The 25,582-nt window shown below is 41.2% G+C and overlaps 1 protein-coding gene across 2 annotated transcripts in view; it reads right to left on the reverse strand.

Moving 5' to 3' along the window:
* Window positions 1-25,582, reverse strand: part of LOC109399373 (peroxidasin) — a 559,373-nt gene that overhangs the window by 61,159 nt on the left and 472,632 nt on the right. For both annotated transcript variants that reach the window (XM_062853163.1, XM_062853162.1), the window contains 2 exons: window positions 14,294-14,497; window positions 1,790-1,965 (listed from right to left, as the gene is read on the reverse strand). In XM_062853163.1, coding sequence (XP_062709147.1) covers window positions 1,790-1,965; window positions 14,294-14,497 — 380 coding nt within the window. The remainder of the gene's footprint in view (window positions 1-1,789; window positions 1,966-14,293; window positions 14,498-25,582) is intronic.

The following is a 25,582-nucleotide window of genomic DNA, read 5'->3' on the forward strand; positions in this document are numbered from 1 at the left end:
TTTCACATGTTGGTCTAGAGAGCGTACACTCTCTATACAGCACGTCTGCTTTAAAAACAATAGTCAAATATGGGCAACCATAAATTAAACAAAAAGAAATATGTCTGTGTGCCAAATATTTTAAGTTGTAACTTATAAGAATAGAAAACCAAAAGCATTACAAGGCTAAAAGACAAAAAGTCGAAACAGGCTTCAAATAATCGAACATAATATGCTGCATGAAAATTCTCTCTTTTTTTTTAATATGTAGGTAAGACCTTTTGTTCCTACTAATTTTACTTTTATCGACCTATTATACATTGCAAGAAAAAATATCGCGCAAAGTTTTGCAAAAATGTAAGTACATATGCGAGGTTGCATTTAACTGTTTCGGTGTCTTCTGCACGGTCTCTCCGCACTTATCGTAGAAGACACGAACACGATATGATGTACTGGCGACGATCTATGAGCGATTTTGAACAATTTTTCACGATAATCTACGGTTAAACGCGCAATATTGTCTTTCGATTTTTTTTCATTTCTACGTTTTGTCTTCTCAGCCTCAATATTTCAAAAGGGCGTATCAACTTCCCAAAACAATACCTTTTTTCAAAGCTGTGGCATGACACATCTAAACGAAAAGAATGCTCCTCTTTTGATGGCTTACATTAGAGGGGTGACATGCAATCTACATCCATATAAGAAGGTGCCGTATCAAAAAGCAGTTACGCCCTTCTGAAATGCTGAAGCTGATGAAGACAAAACATACAAATGAGAAAAAATTGACAGACAAAAGGTCAAATAAAAGTAAAATTAGTAGAGACAAAAGGTCTTACCTACATATTTTGAAAGAAGAAAACATTTTCACCCTGCAAATTATGCTTGATTATCTGTTGCCTGTTCCGACTTTTTGTCTTTTAGCCTTTCCATATTTTGGTTTTCTATTCTTATAACTTAAGATATTTGGCACACAGACATATTTCTTTTTGTTTAATTTATGGTTGCCCATATTTTTGACTATTGTTTTTAAAGCAAATTTGCTGTATAGAGAGTGTACGCTCTTATCGGTGCTAACATTTCAAAAAGGCGAAACTTCTTGCCGAAACCAAACCTTTATTGAAATGCTGGTGCTGTATGCATGTGAATACTATCGCCTTGACTGAGAGTAATATGAACATCTATAGACATATGGAATCACAATATAATATACCTACTTTTAATTGAATTGTTACACCGATGAAATGTTTGTTTTCTATAGGCCCTAAGTAAACCTACCGTATATTGACGTAATGACCAATTTTGATCGAAAATGCACTCCACTAATATTTATATGGATGCATATTACCAAATTTCAATATTATTCATGATAAGTTTTGTTATTGATGCCTTTGATTCATGATTCTGTTATGAAATGTGGCGTTATTCTATAGAAAACACGAATTTTTAGAGGTTAGGCCCTTTAAAAGGGCGTAACTCAAAATTTCGCCCAACGATGATTTTAAAAATTTGCCCAGAGGTGTAGGATAGATAAATAAAGAGAATGGCGTTTCAGGTTTTGATGGTATATTTTATTTTATAATAACGGTAAATGGAGCACCGTGAGAAGGTTTTAGTGTATAGTAACAGCGTTATTCAACATGTTTTAACCCTAGTAAGATATTGGGGTCAATATGACCCAGACAGGTACGCTGGGCGTGCACTACGCCAGCGTAGTGCGCCAATCCTATCATCATAGGAGGGTTGAAACATACATAAACATCATTCGTTTCTTTGTCGGGCTTCCCGATGGCACCTTTCCCAGTTTACATACCTGCATGATGTCGTCGTCTTCGGCCTTGCAGGGTAGCTCGATGGTCGTTCCCTCGATGGCATCCAGATCGTACGGCTCGAACAGGAATCTCGGCGGTCCGACGTCATTTATCACGGCCAGTTCGGCGCTCGTCTCGATGCTTCCCAATTCGTTTTCCGCCACGCAGGTGTAGCTTCCTGTGAGAAAAAAGAAAAATTACACCAAAGATGAAAAATGATGACGACGACGACGACGATGGACGAGGACAAGAACGAGAGAACGATGATGGGTAACTACTAGCGTGGTTCAAAAAATCGTTTTTGCTCCACACCGCTTATTCGATTCGTAACCAGATTCTATGCCTTCTCACAAAATTTGAGCTCATTTGGTTGAAAATTGAGACTGCACAAGCCCTTCAAAGTTTGTATGGGAATTACTATGGGAAAACGATGTTTTTCATTCAATCGACCATAGTATTTCCCCAAATACCCTAGAGCGTTAGTTGACCCTTGGTACTTCTAAATTACTCTATCAGCTACAACTTTGCCGAAGACCGCATTCAAATTGCATGCCTCATTAATTAGTTACCGATTTTTATCCAGAACCGAAATCTTTACTCATGATGATTAAACTACTCGGTGGGCATCACTGCATTTTGCAGTGAAACATAGTAGCCATGATTTCAGTGTGCTATCTTTGGCGCCATATGCAGCAATGTTGCCTGCTGGGAAGCTGGAGGATCATTGCTAAAGTTTGTCCAGTTGGATACAAATCGATAACTAATTAATGAAGCGTCCGATTTGAATGCGGTCTTCGACAATGATGTAGCTGATACAGTAATCTAGGAGTACTAAAGGTCAACTAATCCTCTAGGGCACTTGGGGAAATGCTATGGTCGATTGAATGAAAAACATCGTTTTCCCATAGTAATTCCCATACAAACTTTGAAGGGCTTGTGCAGTCTCAATTTTCAACCAAATGAGCTCAAATTTTGTGAGAAGGCATAGAATCTGGTTACGAATCGAATGAGCGGTGTGGAGCAAAAACGATTTTTTGAACCACGCTAGTAACTACCCACGCGATTGTAAAGTATTCGTAAATCTCCTGTGATGTGAGCTTTTTTGCGGGTTCTTTTCGAATCGAACGTTCCCTGCAAGTCTAACTTTGTTACTTGGAAATGATATAAATCAACAGTCAGTTCAATTAATGAAAATATTTACCTTGAGGGACGAACCTTGGGAAGTCTCTGGAGGCGAAGGATGTGGGCAAGGGTGGGAATGAGCCAGATCTCAGGATAAGCAAATGGAGTGTTTCTCAAATAAATGGAAGTCTGTCAGATATGACATATTGGTTATTAGATCTGAGTGTTATATATCTCTCGGTATGGATATATGCAGTGGCAATTACTCGTTGGAGAAATTACTTTTGTGAATTCTCATTTCATATGTTTTTCCTAGATTCTGTTTATGTTTATTGAAGGCGATTGGGCTGCAAAACGGTGAGTCGATAAGGAGAGCACCCAAAATATCTCTGGCCCTCACAAGTCCCTATCTAATGTTTCCACGGTTCAAGCGATGGCAAAGACTTAGTACTTAGCTGGTAGTGCAACCTGGACACTGTTGCCCTTCTGACTTCAGCTAGATTGATGAGGTACGTCTCAAGCGTCTGTTCACCAAGGAAGTGCGGCTCAAACAGCATCTGTTCTGGCATCCAGCGGCTGAGTATGAAATACTCCTCCACCGGAATCTATACCTAAGGTGGCAGCCCCACCACGGTGGATAGGCTAAAATCCTACTATTACCGAAACCCAAAAACCGTTACAGAAACCGAAAATAAAAGATTTTGAGCTGATTTAACGGCAACGACCTTGAGCGAGAAACAAGGTAACAACGGAATTGGAACTTATAATGTATTAAGGTGAAACGGGACGCCGTGTTATTTTTCCTATCTTGCCTCTCTTTCTAACAATTTGCCTCGCGATTTTGAAGATGGTAATCTCGAGTTCTATCGCATTGAAAATGATGAAAAACAATCAGCATATGCACTGCAAGTGAGCATACACAGTGATAGGTTTTTGTTGCAAAATATGAAGTAGAATCTGAGATTACCATCTTAGTAGCAACAGAGCAATGGCAGATATTTCCCCGACCGTCCCGTCCGCCCTTAACCGAGCCCAGCAGGGTAAACTGGCACAACTAGCCAATAAGGTATGCCGTATGAAGCTTAAGATCCTAGGACTGTGCGAAGTCTGTTGGCCGAACTTTAGGGAGCACAGATTGACATCGGTTCAAATTCTGCTATACTCTAGCCAACGAGATGAACACCGTGGAGTTGGTTTCCTGCTCAGCGCTCACGTCCACGTTGCGTTCATGAAGTGGGAGCCTATTAATGAGAGGATAATTGTAGCCAGATTCAGAACACGGGTTCGAAACCTCACCATGATCCAATGTTACGCGCCAACCGATGGTGCCGAAATGCAAGACGAAGAAAACTTTTACAGTCAACTGAATGCTGTCGTGGACAAGATCCCAAAAGGTGATATCAAAGTCCTCATGGGCGACTTCAACGCGAAGGTTGGTTCCGACAACTTGTACTATGCAGTGTTGGTAAACTCACACTCAAAGCACACTCATGAACCGCTCCCGCGTGAGCAAACTCGCCCGCGATTCTGAATCGTTTTCTCACGCGCGAGAATTTCATGCAAAATCTCGTACTCACGAGTCAAGCGCCGAAATCTCGTTCGCTTGTAAAATGAATCCAAATCAATTTGAACGGCATTCAATGTTGTTGTACGCTAGATTTGCTTTTGTTCTATCATACAATCCTAAAAACTTCGATGTAAACATTAAGAACACCAAGAAATAAAGAAATGAGTGAAATCATGAGTCAACTCATGCATGATTTTTTCGGCGGTGAGTTTGGCGAGTCAAGAATCGCGCGTGAAACAACTCAACCATGAGATTTGAGAATTTGAGTTTTTACCAACACTGGTACTATGAGCACGTCATGGGACGCCATGGTCTCGGAGAAATGAGCGAAAACGGAGAGCTGTTTGCAGAGTTTTGCGGCAACAATGAAATGGTGATTGGGGGATCGCTCTTTCCTCATCGACCAGTGCACAAAGTGACATGGGTTTCCCGTGATGGCGTCACGGAAAATCAAATCGACCACATCTGCATCAGCCGAAAATGGAGACAGAGCCTTCTTGATGTGCAATACAACTGTAGCGCCGACATTGCGTCCGACCATCATCTCCTAATCGGCGAGATCCGACTGCGCATTGCCAGGATCAACACACGTCGACTGGAAGACGCTGCGGTGAAAAGGTCCTTCGTCGAGGAGCTTGAGAACCGTGCTGCGAATATTCCAGAAGGTGGAAGAGTAGAAGATCAACGGAGCGCCATCAAGAACGCCTTCATCGCCACCGGCGAGAATAATTTGGGTGAGCTACGCACCCGAAGAAAGCAGTGGATCACAGATGATACCTGGAGGAAGATATAGGAGCGAAGGAACGCCAATACCGCGACAGAGCGAGCGAAAACACGAGGAGCCAAAGCCGTAGCCCGTCAGTGCTATTCGGCTCTCGAGAAGGAAGTGAAACGCTCATGTAGACGGGACAAGAGAGCGTGGGCGGACTCCCTAACCGACGAAGGCGAGAAAGCCGCAAACACAGGCGACATCCGTCTTCTCTACGATGTCTCACGTCGCCTTAGTGGGACCAAGATGAATGCTACGATGCTCGTTAAAGACACGTCTGGACAGTTACTGACCGACCCGGTTGACCAGTTGAAACGCTGGTTCGAGCACTTTAGAAACCTTTTTCAAGTACCGCACACGCCATCAACACTTCAGCATGATCCGCCAAGGGTTCGACGCCTTACCCGTGTCAACACCGAAGCTCCATCAGTAGTGCAGGAGATAGAAACAGCTACGGATACGGATGAAATCGAACAGAGCCCCAGGGGTCGATCGCATATCAGCTGAGATGCTCAAAGCTGACCCCGTAGCATCCGCACAACTACTGCATCAATTATTCTGCAACATATGAGAAATCTCGACATTTCCGGCCGACTGAATGCAAGGCGACTTAGTAAAGGCACCCGAAAAGGGTAACCTGACTGTATGTGATAATTGGCGGGGCATCACGTTACTGTGTATCGTTTTCAAAGTCCTCTTCAAAGTGATCCTTAACCGGATACAGGAGAAGATTGACGCAAATCTCCGACGGCAGCAAGCAAGATTCCGTGCCGGACGATCCTGTGTGGATCATATTGTCACGCTCCGTATCATTTTGGAGCAAATCAATGAATTCCAAGAGTCTCTCTACCTGGTGTTCATTGATTACGAAAAAGCTTTCGACCGTCTTAACCACGGAAACATGTGGAAAGACCTCAGGCGCAAGGGTGTCCCTGAGAAAATCATCGGCCTCATTGAAGCGCAGTACAGGGCATTTTCGTGCAGAGTACTACACAACGGTGTTTTGTCCGATCCCATCCGGGTCGTTGCTGGAGTGAGGCAAGGATGTATCCTATCACCGCTACTGTTCCTCATCGTAATTGACGAGATCCTGGTAGGTGCGATTGATCGTGAACCAAATCGTGGATTGCTGTGGTAGCCCATAACTATGGAGCACCTAAATGATTTCGAACTGGCCGATGCCGTTGCTCTCCTAGCTCAATGGCGCTCTGATATGCAGAGTAAGCTCGATGATCTTGCCAATCGCTCCTCAGCGGCAGGTCTTACCATCAACGTCAATACGACCAAATCGTTGGATGTAAACACGGTTAACCCTTCCAGTTTTACGTTAGCTCGGCAAGCAGTGGCGAATGTTGAAAGCTTCCAATATCTTGATAGCCGACATAGGTGCATGGATCAAGAAGGCGAGGGCTGCTTTTGCGAGTTTATAAAATGTATGGAAAAACAACCAGATTAGTCGTCGCACCAAAATCCGAATTGTCAACTCGAACGTGAAATCTGTGCTGCTATAAGCGCAGTTTCGAGTTCAAAAGGAATCGCTCAAGAAACTTCTTGAACGATTCCTGGCAGAAACTTTCTACGGTGACGGCCATTTGAATTGTTATTTCTTCGCAACTGCGTACTGCGATGGAAGAAAAACGGTTTCTTGGGCGATTCTGGCAAGGAATTTCCCATGCATCAAGATACGCCGAGAAATTCCTGAACTGCAAACAGCGCTATACGCCAGTGAAACCTGGTGTGTATCAGTGGAGAACACTCAACGGCTGCAGGTCTTCATCAATAGATGCCTGTGGTTATAATTCGTGCATGGTGGCCTCAAAATTGGATCTCCAAAGTGGAGCTTCATCGTCGATGTCATCAAAAGCCGATAGCGACAGAAATTCGGGAGCGAAAGTGGAGGTAGGTCGGCCACAGTCTACACAGGGGCGGAAACGAAATCTGCAAACAAGCGTTAGACTGGAACCCAGCAGGACATCGCAGCAGAGGCAGACTCAGAGGCTCATGGCGGCGCAGCCACAACAACGAAATCAAGCAAGTCGACAGAAATTTGACCTGGCCACAGGTCAAGGCGAAGGCTGGCAAACGCCCAGAATGGAAATCTTTCAATTCGGCCCTCTGCACCACCGTGGGTGCCCAGGACTGAAAGAAGAAGATTCTTTTAAAAATTTCTGCTCGGTTCCCTTCTGATATTCTGTCAAGAATTCAACAGAAATATATCTTCGGAATTAAGGAGATTTCTTCAGGAATTTCGGTAGAAGAGTTCTATCTTGGAGTTTTTGAAAAACCGTCTAAAATGATTTCTTCGGAAATTCTTCTTAGAGCTCAAAAATTTCATAAGAAATTCCTGCAGAAGTTCCTACAAATTAATCGCTCAAGGGGGCTTTTCCCTCTTTCTAAATTTTTAATTAAAAATAAATAATAATAATAATAATAATAATAAGTTCCTACAAATTGTGGAAATTTGTTTTTTTTTCTGGAATTGCTTCTGTGGCTCCGTCAAAAATATCTCCTAGGATTCTCTCATAGATTCATGTAAGAATTAATCAAGATATACCTCCAGTGATTTTCCTAGAAGTTCTTTTTGCACAAAAATACTGGAAGAATTCTTGACAGAATCTCTGATGGAAATTCCCTATATTATTGACGCAAGGGATCTCTTCTTAACCCGCCAGGACGTGCGGACCACAAATCCTCGCTCGTCGTATGGAGCGCGAGCGTTGTGCAGTTTCACGATCGTGAAAGGTTAATTAAACTCCTGTTAAATACTTGAACATTGACTAGAGAGATTTCGGAACATAAATTCATAGAAGTAGAAGAATTTCTCGTACAATTTCTGAAGAGATTTTCCCTGAAGAAAAACTTTTGAAACGAAAATTTTAGAAAGAATTTCTGCAAAAATAATCCTGGAGGAATTTCTTAGAGAACTTCTGAACAAAGTACTATATTTTTTTAGAAATCTTTGAAAGAATACTTGGAACAACAGGAGAAGCCTTTGCAGGTACAAAGACTTCTTAAAAAAATCATAGACAAATGCACAGGAATAGTTTGTAAAGTAATTTGTGCAAAAATTGTTGAGAGAATCTGAGAAGAAATTTCTGAAGCATCACCAGGAAAACTAATGAAAAATTCCTAAAAATAAATTCAAGTAATCCTTTGAGGAATTTTTAATTAAATGCCTGAAAATATCCATGACTGTATGGAATCATTCTTAAAAAAGTTCCTGGAAAGAAAATCATAAATTCTAAAGGAAATTTGTAGAGGAATTTCTGAAAGAGTCTCTGAAAGAATCTCCAAATCTCTGTAAAAAAATGTTAAAAATCCGACAAAAACGTGAAATATTTAGAACAATTACATGCACGAACAAGCAATTCTCAGAGGAATTTCCTCATTTATTCCTAAAAGAATTGCAGGGGGAATTACTGAACAAATTTCTGAAGGAATCCGTGGACTAGTTACAATCAAGTTTAATCTTTTGTATAATTTGAAAGGAATCTATGTAGTTTCCGTGGGAACTTTTGCTGAAACCATTCTGAGAAATCCTGAATTTAGAAATTATACCAGTGTCCCTGAAGGTAATCATAGAAAAATATTTTAAGAACTACATTCTAAAAGCGTGCTTAAACGAATCTTTAGAAAAATTCCTGCTAAACTCATTAAAGGAATTCTATGATAATTACAGAAGAATTTCGTGAAATCAAAATTCATGAAGAAGTTGCTGCGGAAAAAAATCTTTATAATGATTAACACTAAAGTCGTTCGTATGGGGGTTTACCAATATAGGAAGTGCTGACATTTGGAAACCTTCAGTAACCATCTTCGATTTTATCATGACAGCACTGAAAAAAGGGTGATCTGACTGTATGCAATAATGGTTCTATAACATTTACCCGAAAACCATTTACCCGAAAGACAATTACCCGAATGACATTTACCCGAACGTCATTTACCCGAATGCGACAAATACCCGAATGCGACAAATACCCGAATGCGACATTTACCCGAATGCGACATTTACCCGAAAAATAAAAAAATGTGTACTTGATCCCCATATGATTTGTCAATAATAAATATGTTATGGCCCGGTATTATATAGCAGGCTTTGGTTAGACCTAATAATCATCAGACTGAGTGATCATCAAGCACTCTGGTACAGGACTAACTAACTGTCACAATGCTATTTTAATCAAAGGATTTTTGTTGATATTCTGTTCTTTTACGGCTCCATCCAATTAGCCCGAACGCCAATCCGAATCAATCAGGAGGTCGTCCAAAAAATGCAAAATTAGCTACTTATATACACGATCACAAACTGGCAGCCATACCGCAAGTATTATCCACTTCTTCTAAGATTTGCCTTCTTTTTAAAATAGGCTGTTCTTTCGAATTTACATTGTTCACCCGTAAACTGTTGATGAGTTGGTCGGCTGGTACTGGCTAAACTGGTAATTTCTCCATATAATGTATTCATTCTTTCCATAAGAGGCTACTTTTGCGAGTTGGAGTTGAAATGTTATTTAGTTTGTTGCGGACGAACCACTAACTCCATAGGAGACCCGTGAATCCATCTTTCTATCTATATCCTTTAGGGAACTATTATACATATCTATCGGGGTGATGACCCATTCGGGGAAATGACTTTTGGAATAATATCCTATTCGAGGTTATGATGGCATTCGGGGTAAGGGGGTAGAGTTTCTTTAACAGACATAGTATCACTGTGTTGTTTGGTGGCCAAACTATTACCTATCCTTCGGAGATTTTCCCTTCTTCTCTTTAAAGGCTGTTCTTTCGAGTTGCACTGCTGCATATTTTGTAGGCGTTCGAACTACTAACTGCACAACAAACATTGTTGCTGTACAATAGAAGAATAAGTCAATCATAAGCTTAATTTTTGTAATTTTGATTGAATAAGCTGTTATTCAGCTACCATTATTGTTAGTTGGGATGCATATAAGTTTTGTCCTTGTTTCGATTATATGATGTTCTTTTAAATTACACTATTACATGATTGAGTGATGGATTCCAAGTCTACATCTAAGATTTTTTCCTTCTTCTAATAATTGGATGTTCTGTTTGGTGAACAATCTGCAAACTTTTCTGTCAAATATTATTTTCTAATGATATTTTGATTTTCCGAGGGCTGTTTCTAATCGTTTCGAACTAATGACACCTTGGCCTACAAACAGAGATTTCCCCTTTTTTAAATCATAAACTGTTCTTTGCTTATCAAAAGAACAGCATATGAATCAAAGAAGGGTAAATATCTAGAGTGAACGCTAACAGCGTTAACATAACAAATGTAAGCTGCAGTTATGAGTTTTATTCAAGCATATGCCCTGTGAATTCATATCGCGGATCATTTCAGGGAAAATTTGATAAAATGGGTTCTTGAGGAATATCAAAATGCTTTTCTGATCCACAATACAAAATAATACATGCACTTTTTAAATAGAACAAAATAAGTGAACTTTATTCACAAAATCATAATTTGTGCATAGTAATAAACTATTCGGGTAAATGTCGCATTCGGGTAAATGTCGCATTCGGGTAAGTGTTGCATTCGGGTAAATGTCGCGTTCGGGTAAATGTCGCATTCGGGTATTTGGCATTCGGGTATATGTTACATTCGGGTAAATGGTTTTCGGGTAAATGTCTTTCGGGTAAATGGTTTTCGGGTAAATGTTATAGAATCTGCAATAATTGGCGGGCAGCATGGTACTGTGCATCGTTCTCAAAGTTCTATGCAAAGTGATCCTTAGCCGAGACCCGTGGCGCAGTGGTCACACGTTCGATTCATAAGTGGATGGTCATGGTTTCGATCCCAGCTCTGGCACCTTCTATTTTTCGTCAGTTGCTCTTCCCCCCGAGAGCGGCTGAAACCTGACCCTTTTCTGAGCCTGAGGCTCATGCGGACCCGGAAATTTGGATATCGGCAAACGGTAACTGATCATGAACGACCCCCAATCGGCCTGGAAAAGTAACAACAGCCACACATCAACATCATCGTGCTCATCATTCTACCATGATAGGGTAGAAAGTGATAGCAGCACAAAAATCAACAAGTTCGATATAGTAGAATAATAGAATACATTTAGGCGTTGCACAAAAGTGTAAGTGCAACTGTCAACTGGAATCGCTCACGTAGTGCCCTAGTGGACAAATGAGCTATAAATTAGGTTAACTGGTTCAGAATAAAAAAAGTGATCCTTAACCGGATACAGGTAGTGATTTACGCAACACTCCGACGGCAGCAAGCAGGATTCCATGCCGGACCGTCATGTGTGGACCATATTTTTTTTTATTCTTCAATCACTTAACCTAATTTACAGCTCTTCTTGTCCACTAGGGCACTATGTGAGCGATTCCAATTAGCGGCTGCACTTACACTTTGTACAGCGCCTTAAGGTGATACGGAACGTCGTGTTATTTTCACTATTTTCCCTCTCTTTCTAACAATTTGCCTCGTGATTTTGAATATGGTAATATCGATTTCTATCGCTCTGAAGATGCTGAGCAATCAGCATATGCATTGGAAGTGAGCATACACAATGATAAGTTTTTGTTACAAAATATGAAGTAGAACCCGAGATTACCATCTAAGTAGCATCATATTTCCTCGATCGTCCCGTTCGTCCTTCAGGTACCAGTAGGTCGGCACTCTCCTCCATTTGGGAAATTTGTGCCCGTTCGTCCTTAATAAATTCTATGAATTCTACTATATCGAACTGGTTGCTTTTTGCACTGCTGTCACTTTTCTACCCTGTCCATGGTAGAATGATGAGCACGAGGATGTTGATGTGTGGCTCTTGTTCCTTTTCCAGTCCGATTGGGGGTCCGTTATGAGCTAAGATCGAACCCATGACCAAACCACTCACTTATGAAGTGAACGTGTAGCCAGTACGCCACGGGCCCCGACAATGTGTGGACCATATTGTCATGGACCGCCTCAATCACGACAATATTTGGGCAATATTTCCGATGGCGTGCGCTGATTTTATTCCAAATATAAAGATTGACTGGAAGCCAGCTTCAGCTCCAACACCTAAAACATGATTTCAAAGAGATATTCCATTATATAAAGCATCTTCGTTCCCTCTTTGATCTGCAGCATATGATCTCTCTTTCGAATGATAATATGACCCGCAAAAGCATCACCTGGTTCTGCAAATATTTTCCAACGAAATGAGAAATGGTAATTTTTTGATAGTTTTTGATAATTTTTGCAGCAATGTTTGGTGCTGAACTATTGGGTGAGTCAGGGAAAAACGAATAAGCAATTCAGATTACAAATTTGACAACAGGGACATAATCCCTGTGAGAGAGAGACAACATGCTCTGTCAAACACATAACATATCTTTCATACTCTTTGCTCTTAGCGATTGAAGAGCAGTTGAAAAGCATTCTGAATGCTCCCAAACGAAAAAAACTCAAGCAGTATCAATGCTAACTAACAGCCGAATGCTTTTAAGCAGCACAGGTTATGCTAATTCAAGGCAGCTATGCATTGAAACTGCTTATGTAGGGCATCAAGCAGTTCAACTGCCTAATAATGTCTGCTGTACGACTTATTTAAATACTTAGCGGTTACCTAGAGAGTATTGCACAACGGTGTTTTGTCCGATCCAATCCGGGTCGTTGTTGTAGTAAGGCAAGGGTGTATACTATTACCGCTACTGTTCCTCATCGTAATCGATGAGATCCTGGTATGTGCGTTTGCTGTGGCAGCCCATAAAGCACCTAAATGACTTCGAGCTGGCTGATGCCGTTACTCTCCTAGTTCAACGGCGTGGCGTTCTGATATGCAAAGTAAGATCGTTGGATGCAAACACAGTCAACCCTTCCAGTTTCACGGTAGCTGGGCCCAACGTAGAGAATGTTGAAAGCTTCTGATATCTTGGTAGCAAAATGGAGGCTGATAGTGGCACCATGCGATCATGGTGCACAGATCACGAAAGGCGAGTGTTGATTTTGAGAATTGAAAAACAGTTAAATAAGTCGATGCACCATAGACCCGAATTTACAATTCGAGCGTGAAATCTGTGTTGCTGTACGCCAGTGAAACCTGTTGTGTATCAGTGGAGAACACTCAACGGCTGTAGGTCTTCATCAATAGATGCCTCTCTCTCTCTCTCTCTCTCTCTCTCTCTCTCTCTCTCTCTCTCTTCTTAGCGGAACGTCCTCCTGGGACAGTGTTCTATGAGCACTTCCACAGTTATTAACTGAGAGCTTCCTCTGCCAATGACCATTTTGCATGCGTATATCGTGTGGCAGGCACGAAGATACTCTAAGCCCAAGGAAGTCAAGGAAATTTCCTTTACGAAAAGATCCTGGACCGACCGGGAATCGAACCCGTCACCCTCAGCATGGTCATGCTGAATACCCGTGCGTTTACCGCCTCGGCTATATGGGCCCGGTATATAATTTGTGCCTCACAATTGGATCCCCAACGTGGAGTTCATCGTCGATATCATCAAAAGCCGATAGCGGCAGAAATTATGGAGCGGAAGTGGATGTAGGTTAGCCACACTCTATGCAGGAGCGGAAACGAAAGGTAGGCCCAAAAGCTCCTGGCGGAGCCTTACAAAAAAAAAATGACAGAAATTTGACCAGGTCAAATGCCACAGAGTTGGTGACTCTGCATCACCATGCTTGCTCAGGACTGAAAGCAAGTAGTTTCTTGAATGCTCATTATGTATTTCTCCGTTGTTTTTTATTCACTTTTTACAATTAACACTTCATAAATTAAAATGATCTAATAACACGTTGTAACTAATTGCTAGACACTTTTCGCTTCCCATGTGCCAAGCAAACACGACTTTTCCCTAAATTAACAAGTTCTTATCTGACACCCACCTCACGCCATCATCAAACAGCCATCAGTGAGTGAATTGCTCTGCTTTCTTTCCTAGCTCTTGCTTCTGAAAGCAACAGGAGAAGTAAAATGCAACACGAGAAACTAGCAAAAAGAAAAACACTTCCCGGTAAATTCCCCCCGCTCGCTCTCTGACTGGCTATACCTTTCCGCCAAGCCAAGTGGTAAAACTCACCTGCATCGGACTCCTTGACGTGTTCGATGGTGAGCTCGATATCGTCGTCGCTCAGGTAGATCCGGTTCGTCTCGCTCAGCGGTTGCCCGTTGCGCTTCCACCAGATGTGTGGCAGTGGGTTTCCGTCCGCTTCACACTCGAGCGTTACGCGGCTTCCGGTTTTGGTGGTGACGCTTTCCGGTGCCACGGTGAACTGCGGCGGAGCTGTCAATGGGGGAAGAGAGACAATACCAGATATGAAAATATGAACATATAGATATGATACATTATCTTCAACAATCTAGGAATGATTGGCACACAAATTTGTTACATAACAAATTTATTGGAAGGATTCTTAAAAACGAGATTTTATATAGAAATTTGAGAAATTAATAAAAATCAGTCAAAATCATATGCTAACTTTTACTAGAATGACATATAAATTTTAATGATGTTGATTTTTTAATTCTCTCTGACTGTTGTTCCACTTTAGCTCTCAACAACATTCGCTGTTGAGTTGCCATTTGGGCGCTCCAAACTGGCAAGGACGAATAAAAAAAGGAATAAAACGAAATAAATAGTAACAGCTGCAAAATTTTTAGCAAACGTGGCGTGGCATATTACAGTACAGAACATGGGTTTCCCGTGAAACTAAGTTGTATCGTGTGAAAGCGGGGAAAGGAGATCGCCACCTCCATCGTTGAAGCAACAGAGCAGGAAGAAATAATATTTTCCTTTTGCTTTTCTTGTACGCCAAGGTGTGCTGAAAGGTTATGTGATGATTTCGAAAACGTGTCTCCAGAAGAAGACTAAGAAGGTCCAGCCAAAAAAGTTCAACATGCTGTAACTTTTCATAGAGTGCATCAAAAAATCTAAAATTTTGACTGTTTGTTGACCTATTATATGTGCATCATTGGTACAAATTTGGGCTCGATTGGCTGATCTTTCGCGAAGTTATAACAGTTTTCGTAAAACACTATTTTAAAGACAGCTTATTTTTTAACTGTCATATGTATCTCAGAAACCAGTGAACTGAATTGAATGAAAATTTGAACGTTTATCAAATATGATAAATTTCCAAATGACACGCTGAACATATGCAGATTTTTCATATTTTTTGTAGTGAATATAAAACCTTAAACGAAGCAGCATATGGAAGCTGTGACACGAAAAATATTGAAAAATTTTCATCAAGTACATATTGAGATATAATGTTTTAAAACAGTATTCAAAAATTTTATAAGTTTTACTAAAAGTTCTATAACTTTCAGAAAACTTATTAAATCTCGCTCAAAATTTTACCAATAGAGTTCTAATATATGGGTTATATTTGGTCAAAATTTCAGCGTTTTTGATTGACGTATAAAAAAGTTATAATCATTTAAATGGAAAATTATTTTGACCAAAAAATTGCTGTACGGACAATTGTTTGATACACTGTATCTCAGAAACCAGTGAACTGAATTGAATGAAAATTTGAACGTTTATCAACAATATATTAGTGCTTCACAAGTTATTAAAACATTGGTACTTTTCAATACGTGGGCGTACATGTTCTATACGTGGGACAATTATGCGTAGAATGGCAGACTCAACGTTATTTGCATAAATGTACCAACATATTCAAAAAGTTAAGAATTTTTTTCAGGGATTCCATTGAAAATGTCTCCGAGGATTTATTTACCCTGGAACTTCTTACGAATTACTTCACAAATTTTCCTTAACAAATTGCTTTAGAAATTTTGCAAGGGGTTCCTTCGAAAATTTAGAGATTCGTGACAAGCACTTGATACAGCGCGCTTACTGGTTGTGCAATATTTCCCGAACGATATTTCTGTACGAATAATGTAGGTTTGTACCGCTATCTGCTAGGTCGCCTTTTGTTGCAATTCTGCGGTGTTAAGGTGAATATATAACGAAGCCACACTTCGAATTTTCAAAAGCACAAATCTGAAGAACCGAGGGTTGGTTTGAGCTGAAAAGTTGATCGATTGGTCACCACCAGCTGGTCACCAATCGATCAACTTTTCAGCCCAATCCGTCTTTGGATTCCTCAGATTTGTGCTCTTGAAAGTTCGAGGTGTGGCTTCGTTGTATATTCACCTTAAATAAAAGTATGTTAACCCACATATTCAACTTTATTACGACGGTCTCCGAAAAATACTTCCCAAATCAAATCATCATGTTACAGATTATTAAAAAAAAAATTCCATGTATTCCTCCAGAAGTGTCACAAACAATTCTTTTATGAAATCTGGCATGAATTGCTTCATCAATTCCTCCATGATTTTTCACAAATCATTCCAAAGATTGTTTGAGAATTTCGCCCAGAAATTACTTCAAAAATTCCTCTTGATATTTGTTCAGAAAATTTAGAGAAACTTTTGGAAATTCCGCCAAAAAGTTCTACAGGTTTTTTTAAAAACCTTGCAAAAAAATCTTTTGGAAACTTGTCCGAGTTCGTCCAAAAAATCCCTCACGGATTCTTTCAAAAAATCTTCCATGGATTCATTCGGAATCTTCAGGGATTTGTTTAGAAATTCCTAGTAATCAACAAATTCCACCAAGAATTCTTTTAAAGGATCTTGCAAGATTTACTTCTGTAATCCTCCATTTTTTTCAAAAAAAAAAAAATATCCAAAAATTTGAGCAAAAACTCTTTCAGAGATTATTTCACAAATTCGTTCAGAGATTTCTTCAGAAATTTCTTTAGAGATTTATTCACAAGTTTCTCTAGGGATTTATTTAATAAAACATTCAAAGATGCCTTCAGAAACTATTCCAGAGTTCTTCAGAAATTGTTTCAAAAGTTCCTTCAATATTTGTACTGGGGTTGCTTTAAAAATTCTTCCAAGGATTTCTCCAGAAATTCTACCAGAGATTTTTTCAGAAGTTTCACAAAGAGTTGTGTAAGAAAGTGGTGAATGAGATTCTGCAGTAATTCCTCCAGGGATTTCCTTAGAAAATCCTTAAGAGACTTACCCTATTTTTTCGAGACTTTTACCCTTCGGAAGTTGCTTTAAGCATTCTCTCAAACTATCAGGAATTCCAAGGATTTATTCCAAAACTTCATCCGGAGTTTTCTTTGGAAAACAAGGTTTTTTTTTTGAAAATCTGAATTTCTGTCAGGAAATCTTCCTGAGATTTCTTTATAAATTCATCCAGACACTCTTTAAAAAAATGTGAGATCCATTCGGAAATTTTCTGCAAGAATTCCAATAGAAACTGCCCTAGGGGTTTCGAGGAATTATTTAAAAACAAATAAATAAATAAAATTCGACTTATAATTTCTTCAGAAATATATTCAAATTTTCCTCTTGATATTTTTTTATAAATTTCTCCAAAGATTACTTTGATAAAACTTCCACAGATTTGTTGATAATTCTTTGATAAACCCTTGCCGAAACCTTTCCTAAGATTTATTTATAAAATCCTTCACGAGTTCCTGAAAAAATCTCCCAGGGATTCTTAAAGAAACCCTTTCAGGGACTTCTTTCCTTTTTTTCTTTATAAATTCTTTATAAATTCACCCAGGAAATCCAAAAAACAGACTGTCTCGCGCGAAAACGAAAACTGTTGTTTCTTGTTGTGAATGCGTATGGTTTGGATCATTGGTTTGTCGTTTGTCGCGGTCAGTTCATTCCTGTGTGGAATGGGCTAAAAGCTTCTGCTCCCCAATTGGGTGGAGACGCGCGACAGGATTTCTTTTATTATACAAGTTTTTATATAGAAAAGTGGTCAGTTTTGCGCGAAAGTTAGTATTTGTTGATCCATTATCAGATCACATCATCTACCATAAATGACTCCTAGACCTGACAATGTACCCTACCCTTCTAACAAAAACTCCTTCCCAAAACAATCGTGGAGACACTGAGATTTCCGGTATTTTTTACAAACGGTTGTCTTGCTAATAATCCCTTCCCTCCTCGATGACCGTAAGTACGTGGCCAGCGCCGTTATTGACATTACTTGGGAGTTCTCGAACTGTGCACATTGAGAATATTAGTAAGCTAGTCCCAATCCCTATTCATTGGTACCTTGTGCAATTTCGATTGCTCTGGTCAATCACGGACTAGCAACTACGAATTGTGCGGTCATCTATGCTCATGCTCATGCTCACGCAGGAAATCCTAAAAACATTCAGACAGATTTAGACTTTAGAATGTCTTCCAGAATTTTTTTTTCCAAGAAACCCTGATAAAAAATTCCAATAAAATCACCATAAACGACCATTGAATAATGATAAATTTGTCTGTTCAACAATAAATTATAATGTGTACGTATTTTCCTGCTGAAAATGCTGTATTGGAACTACAATACGTGCACAATAAAATCAATGGTACTAGAGATTTCACTTATTAAAACACCATACATTGAATGGTAGTTGACTTGAATTTGCTCCAGAATTTTAGGATTTTTTTATGGTAAAGATACATAACAACCCCCATTTTCTATTGTGAAAATGACATTTACAATATATGCTATGGTGGAAAACCATAGGGTGTGTTGTTACTCTATCGTTTTAAACAATTGAATTAATAGTAAATACCATTCATTTCAGCGTGTTGTAACAATAGATTCTGTTGTATCTCTATGACCTTTTTTTTATCAGGGAATCATTAAGAAAGCCTTTCACGGATAGCTTCCAAAAATGATTGATGGATTGTTTTAGAAAATACTTTGACAATTCCTTTCAAAATATCTTGCATAGATTGTTCCAGAAATTCTTCTACAAATTTCTTCCGTTTTTTTATTCCATAGAGATTCCTCCTGAAATTTTTTCAAAGTATTTATATAGAAATCCTTCCATGAACTTTCTCGAAAATAACTCAATGCATCTTTTTTAGAAAATGATTCACGAAAACAATAAGAATCAGAAACTCACAACTCCTTCAAAATTTTCTCAGATGCTTTCTAAAGAATTCTCTCCAAGGATTGCTTTAGAAATTGTACAAAAGATTATTACGGAAATTCCCAAGATTTCTTCACATCCCTTCAGATATTCCTTCCAGCCATTTCTCTTTCAGAAATTGCTTCAAGGATTTCTTCAGAAAGTCTTAGAAAATCCTACAAGGATTCCTTCATAAAATTTTCTAAAGATTCTTTCAGAGCTTCTTATAAGGATTTTCATGAAAAGGGCTGAAAGACAAGGTTCCTGCAGAACAGGAACGTTCAAGCGCACATGCAGGAATTTCTTTATGGATTTCTCCAGGAATTCGTTAAAAAATGTTGAGTATTTTTAATTGGGGATTTCTCCAGGATTTTTTTCCAAAAATTTCTCAAAAGGTTTTCACAAAAAAAAAAAACATCTGAGGATTTTTAAAGTATTCCTGTTTTTTTTTAGATTTTTTTTCAGGAATTCATTTGAAATTTTCTTAAGGTTTTTTAATTCGTTCTGATTTTTTTTTTTCAGCAATACTTTCGGAAATATGTTTAGAGACTTCATCAATATTCCTAGAATTATTTCAGATATTTCAGCAAGGATTTCTTTAGTTCTTCCATGGATTCTTTCAGAAGTTGCTGCAGTAGTTCCTTCAGGAATTGCTCAAGCGGTTCCTTCAGAGTTTCCTCCAGGAATTCATCAATGGAAATGTACCATTAAAGGGGCGCTGAAATCGAGGAACCATTTTTAAGTTCGAAGTTCTTGGAGGCGGGTAGGCACGGTAAAGGCTGGACAAGATGCGCAATTCAGGTCCCATTGTGATCCACTAGCATCTGCCCAGCAACACCTATCCCTACCTCCTCGTGGTACCGGGCGGAAACTATGAGCAACCTTAGGGAAGATCGGGTAACCAATCCCGGTGGGAACTTTGGTCGTAGGCTGACAGGGAAGGGGGTGGGGGTTTTTGCTTCAGCAAACCTGAGCGTCTGTACTCCAGGAGGAGCGGGTCACAACAGCGTCTGATCCCCATTTTAGGGGCGGCTGATCTACGTCCGAGTGCCAGGGAAGGACTCTAAGCTCAACAATGCACTATGGTCCTCCGGAAAGTAGGGGACTGGTGTCAGGCCCTACGAGACAGCCGTGAAAAACCATTGTAACGGAAAATCAGCAACAGAATAATACGAACCGAGACCAACGGCAACGACCCCAGCGAACAAAAAGGACTTGCGATTGGAAACTCGGTACGTGGAACTGCCGCTCTCTACTTCATTGGGAGCACCCGCATACTTGCCGATCTACTGAAGGACCGCGGGTTCGGCATCGTAGCGCTGCAGGAGGTGTGTTGGACAGAATCCATGGTGTGAACGTTTAGAGGTAACCATACCATCTACCAGAGCTGCGGCAACACACGCGAGCTGGGAACACTGCCGTTCTACGCATAATTGTCCCATGTTATATGGGATTCCCATATAACATGGGACAATTGGGCGTAGAACGGCAGAACAGCTTTCATCGTGATGGGTGATATGCAGAGGCGCGTGATCGGTTGGTGGCCGATCGACGAAAGAATGTGCAGGTTGAGGATCAAGGGCCGATTCTTCAACTTCAGCATAATAAACGTGCACAGCCCACACTCCGGAAGTACTGATGATGACAAGGACGCATTTGACGCGCAGCTCGAACACGAGTACGATCGCTGCTCAAGCCACGACGTCAAGATCATCATAGGTGATTTGAACGCTCAGGTAGGCCAGGAGGAGGAATTCAGACCGACGATTGGTAAGTTCAGCGCCCACCAGCAGACGTACGAAAACGACCTACTACTCATTGATTTCGCCGCCTCCAAAAATATGGCCATACGTAGCATCTTTTTCCAACACAGCCTCCCGTATCGTTACACCTGGAGATCTCCACAGCAGACGGAATCTCAAATCGACCACGTTCTGATTGACGGACGGCACTTCTCCGACATTGTCGACGTTAGGACCTATCGTGGCGCCAACATCGACTCCGACCACTATCTGGTGATGGTCAAACTGCGCCCAAAACTCTCCGTCATCAACAATGTACGGTACCGGCGACCGCCACGGTACAACCTAGAGCGACTGAAACAACCAGATGTCGCCTCAGCATACGCGCAGAATCTCAAGGCCGCGTTGCCAGACGAGGGCGAGCTCGATGAGGCCCCTCTAGAGGACTGCTGGAGTACAGTGAAAGCAGCCATCAACGACACAGCCGAGAGCACCATTGGGTACGTGGAACGGAATCGACAGAACGAATGGCTCGACGAAGAGTGCAGAACGGTTTTGAAGGAGAAGAACGCAGCGAGGGCGGTAATGCTGCAGCAAGGGACTCGACAGAACGTGGAACGTTACAAATAAAAGCGAAAACAGCAGACCCGCCTCTTTCGGGAGAAAAAGCGCCGCCTGGAAGAAGCGGAGTGTGAAGAAATGGAACTGCTGTGCCGTTCCCAAAAATCACGGTAGTTCTATCAGAAGCTCATTGCATCCCCTAATGGCTTCGTGCCGCGAGCCGAAATATGCAGAGATAAAGACGGAGGCCTCTTGACGGACGGACGTGAGGTGATTGAAAGGTGGAAGCAGCACTTCGATCAGCACCCGAACGGCGTGGAGAACGTAGGCACGGGAGCCCACGGCAACGGAGGAAACGACGACGCCAGTGCAGCGGAGGACGGAAATGAACCAACTCCCACGCTGAGGGAATTTAAGGATGCCATTCACCAGCTCAAAACCAACAAAGCAGCTGGTAAGGATGGTATCGCAGCTGAACTCATCAAGATGGGCCCAGAAAAGTTGGCCACCTGTCTGCATCGGCTGATAGTCAGGAACTGGGAAATCGAACAGCTACCGGAGGAGTGGAATGAAGGGGTAATCTGCCCCATTCACAAGAAAGGCGACCATTTGGAATGTGAGAACTTCAGGGCGATCACTATTTTGAATACTGCCTACAAAGTGCTATCCCAGATCATCTTCCGTCGTCTGTCACCTAAAACGAATGAGTTCGTGGGAAGTTATCAAGCCGGCTTCATCGACGGCCGGTCGACAACGGACCAGATCTTTACCGTACGGCAAATCCTCCAGAAAAACCGTCAATACCAGGTCTCAACGAATCACCTGTTCATCGACTTCAAGGCGGCATACGACAGTATCGACCGCGCAGAGCTATGGAGAATCATGGACGAAAACGGCTTTCCTTGGAAGCTGACTAGACTGATTAAAGCAACGATGGACGGTGTGCAAAACTGCGTAACGGTTTCGAGTGAACTATCCAGTTCATTCGAATCTCGCCGGGGACTTCGACAAGGTGATGGACTCTCATGCCTACTCTTAACATCGCTCTGGAAGGGTGATGCGACGAGCCGGCCTCAACAGCCGGGGAACGATTTTCACAAAATCCGGACAATTTATGTGCTTTGCGGACGACATGGACATTATCACCAGAACATTTGGAACGGTGGCAGAGCTGTACACCCGCCTAAATCGCGAAGCAGCAAAGGTGGTGGAGGAATTCGTCTACCTCGGATGCTTACTGACGGCTGACAACAACGTGTGTCGTGAAATTCGAAGGCGCATCATCAGCGGAAGATGGGCTCCAGAAGAAACTGCGATCGTAAAAGATTCACCCCCGCACCAAAAGCACCATGTACAAAACGCTAATAAGACCGGTGGTCCTCTACGGGCACGAGACATGGACCATGCTTGAGGAGGACCTGCAAGCACTCGAAGTATTCGTCGAGCGACGCGTGCTAAGGAAGGATGATCTTCGGCGGTGTGTGGCGGAAAAGGATAAACTACGAGCTTGCTGCACTTTACGGCGAACCCAGCATCCAGAAGGTGGCCAAAGCCGGAAGGATACGGTGGGCAGGTCATGTTGCAAGAATGCCGGATAACAACCCTGCAAAGCTAGTGTTTGCTACTGATTCTGTTGGCACAAGAAGGCATAGAGCGCAGAGAGCACGATGGGCGGACCAGGTGGAGCGTGACTTGGCGAGCATTGGGCGCGACCGAGGATGGAGAGCGGCAGCCACAAGCCGAGTATAGGACAGATCGGTGAAGTACTAGATTTGTAGTAATGAGCTGAATTTTAGTATGGTGAGAAGGTCAGTGCAAAAAGCGTGGGTATTATGATTCCTTGCCTAATTTGATGCAGTTTGAGCAAAACTTTGGGCAACAGTGTTGTTGTTTTCTCCATTTCTTGCAACATAAACAACATAGTTATCCAAAGTTTTGCTCAAACAGCATCAAATTAGGCAAGGAATCATAATACCCACGCTTTTTGCACCATTTTATTGCAGGAACGGAGAACTAACCTTCTCACCATACTAAAATTCAGCTCATTACTACAAATCTAGTACTACACCGAACGTGCCCCATTGTGGCGTACTATTGTTGATTATGTATTGTCTTAATGATGTTGAACAAATAAATGTAGGGTATCGCGCTACTTGGGCGGTGGCTTCTATATTCGTCTGTTTTCCACTATAACTCAGTCAATTTTGAACCAATTGACTTGAAATGTTGTACACGGGTAAATACTATACCTATCTCACTGCATTCCAAAAATTGTGTCAATTGGTTCAAATTTGACTGAGTTATAGTGGAAAACAGACGGAAATAGAAGCCACCGCCCAAGTGGCGCTATTCCCTATGTATGTATGTTCTTGGAGGCGACCGTTTTCGTTCGTCAGTTCGTGGGCGCTGAATTTTCTAACCGTTCGTTGCCGTTGGTCTCGGGTCGTGTTATTCCGGTGCAATGCTTTTTACGGCTGGCTCGCAGGGTCGGACACCAAAACCCTACTTTTCGGTGGACCATAGTGTACAGTTAAGCTTAGAGTCCTTCCCTGGCACTCGGACGTCGATCAGCAGGTTGTTGTTACGGGTATAAAAATTTGTTACAATAATAAGACAGAATAATTGTTTAATGTGTTTAAAGTTCAATATTCGTTCGTTCCTTGTGCTTCATGTTGAATTTTAACTTGTAAATATTACCCTAGTATTAATTAACATTTATAGGGTTCTGGCAGGATAGAGGCCAATGAAGTGCAATCCTATTTCGATTGCCAACTTTCAGGCTATTTTGGGCAGCGGTCAAGTGCTAGAGATGTAAACCTTTCCCTGCCACGGACTTCAAGTTGTTGAGCTCAAGTATCGAACCCTAAAACGGGATGCCCGATTAGGATTAGTTTTCCTAGACAAAACCAAGCTATGAACACAGCATCAAATGCTGTGAACTAAAAGGCAAACTGCCAACTAAAATACAATTCCAGGATGACTGATGGACCCAAACCGATAAATGAAACCTCGTCATCCTGTGATCGGAAGGAGTTATCCATCTGGATAACAGGGCACCTTTATGTAATGTGTTGTGCTGCGTCAATTTGTGATGTTCCTATTTTGTACATTTGTAAGGTTCTGTGTATCGTGATGTGTTATTCCTTTGTAAATAATTTATTTTCTTTTATTTTTGTAACATTGTGAGACGGTCTTTCTGAAAAACAGATGCTCAGGTTTGCAGAAGAAAACACCCCCTCTCTTCCCTATCAGCCTACGACCAAAATTACTCAATCTTCCTTAAGATTGCAAACAGTTCGGCCAGTGACACGCTGCGGTAGGGATAATAGTTCCTGGGAAGACGTTAAAAGATCTCAATGGGATCTTAATTACAAAAAATTCCCTACCTTTACCATTTACTGTTACTGTTTACATTTCTTAGAGTTGCTTGTTGATTGACTTTGTTCGCCAACTATCAAATCAAACTGCCCTCGTTGACCGACAGGATCAATATGTTAAAGCGTTGGTCAACTCCGATCAGGTTTGTATTTCTCGGGAGAGTGGAATGAATTAACAAAAGACAGCATCCGAACATACCAGTTAACTCAGTTTCTATAATTTTCCTCTTTGAGTAACGTCGCAAATGGGACAAAACCTGCTGTTCAGCTTCTCTATGAGCACTTCCACAGTTCAACGGGAATCGAACCACGTATACCACGCGTCTGCCCAACTTCATGTTTGTTTCAGAGTGTTAACGAAATAAGTAGCTCTTTGGCAGAGGTTCAGGTTGGTTTGTGGGTTGTCGTTTGGTAGGTAATAGTAATAAGGTCATAGCTAGTGTGTTAAGATTACTGTGGAATTATGTGGTACAGTTCGCAAGCTGCCGATTTGTAGGCGTAAAATAATAGTTATATTGATAATAATGTTCTTTTAAGTTGTATAGCAGGAAAATGTCATTTTCAATCTGTTTCTCTTGCGATGGCAATGGACATAAAAGTCGTATACGTAGATATTATCAAGAAAATAGAAAGAGTGACACCAAGTAGGATAAAAGGACGGGCCAGGGATTGAAACCAGAATGTTTTGTATACCAATCAGCAGCGGTAGTCATTACCACTAAAAATGTGTCGAATATTA

The sequence above is a fragment of the Aedes albopictus genome, chromosome 2 (genome assembly GCF_035046485.1).
Source record: "Aedes albopictus strain Foshan chromosome 2, AalbF5, whole genome shotgun sequence".
Taxonomy (NCBI): domain Eukaryota; kingdom Metazoa; phylum Arthropoda; class Insecta; order Diptera; family Culicidae; genus Aedes; species Aedes albopictus.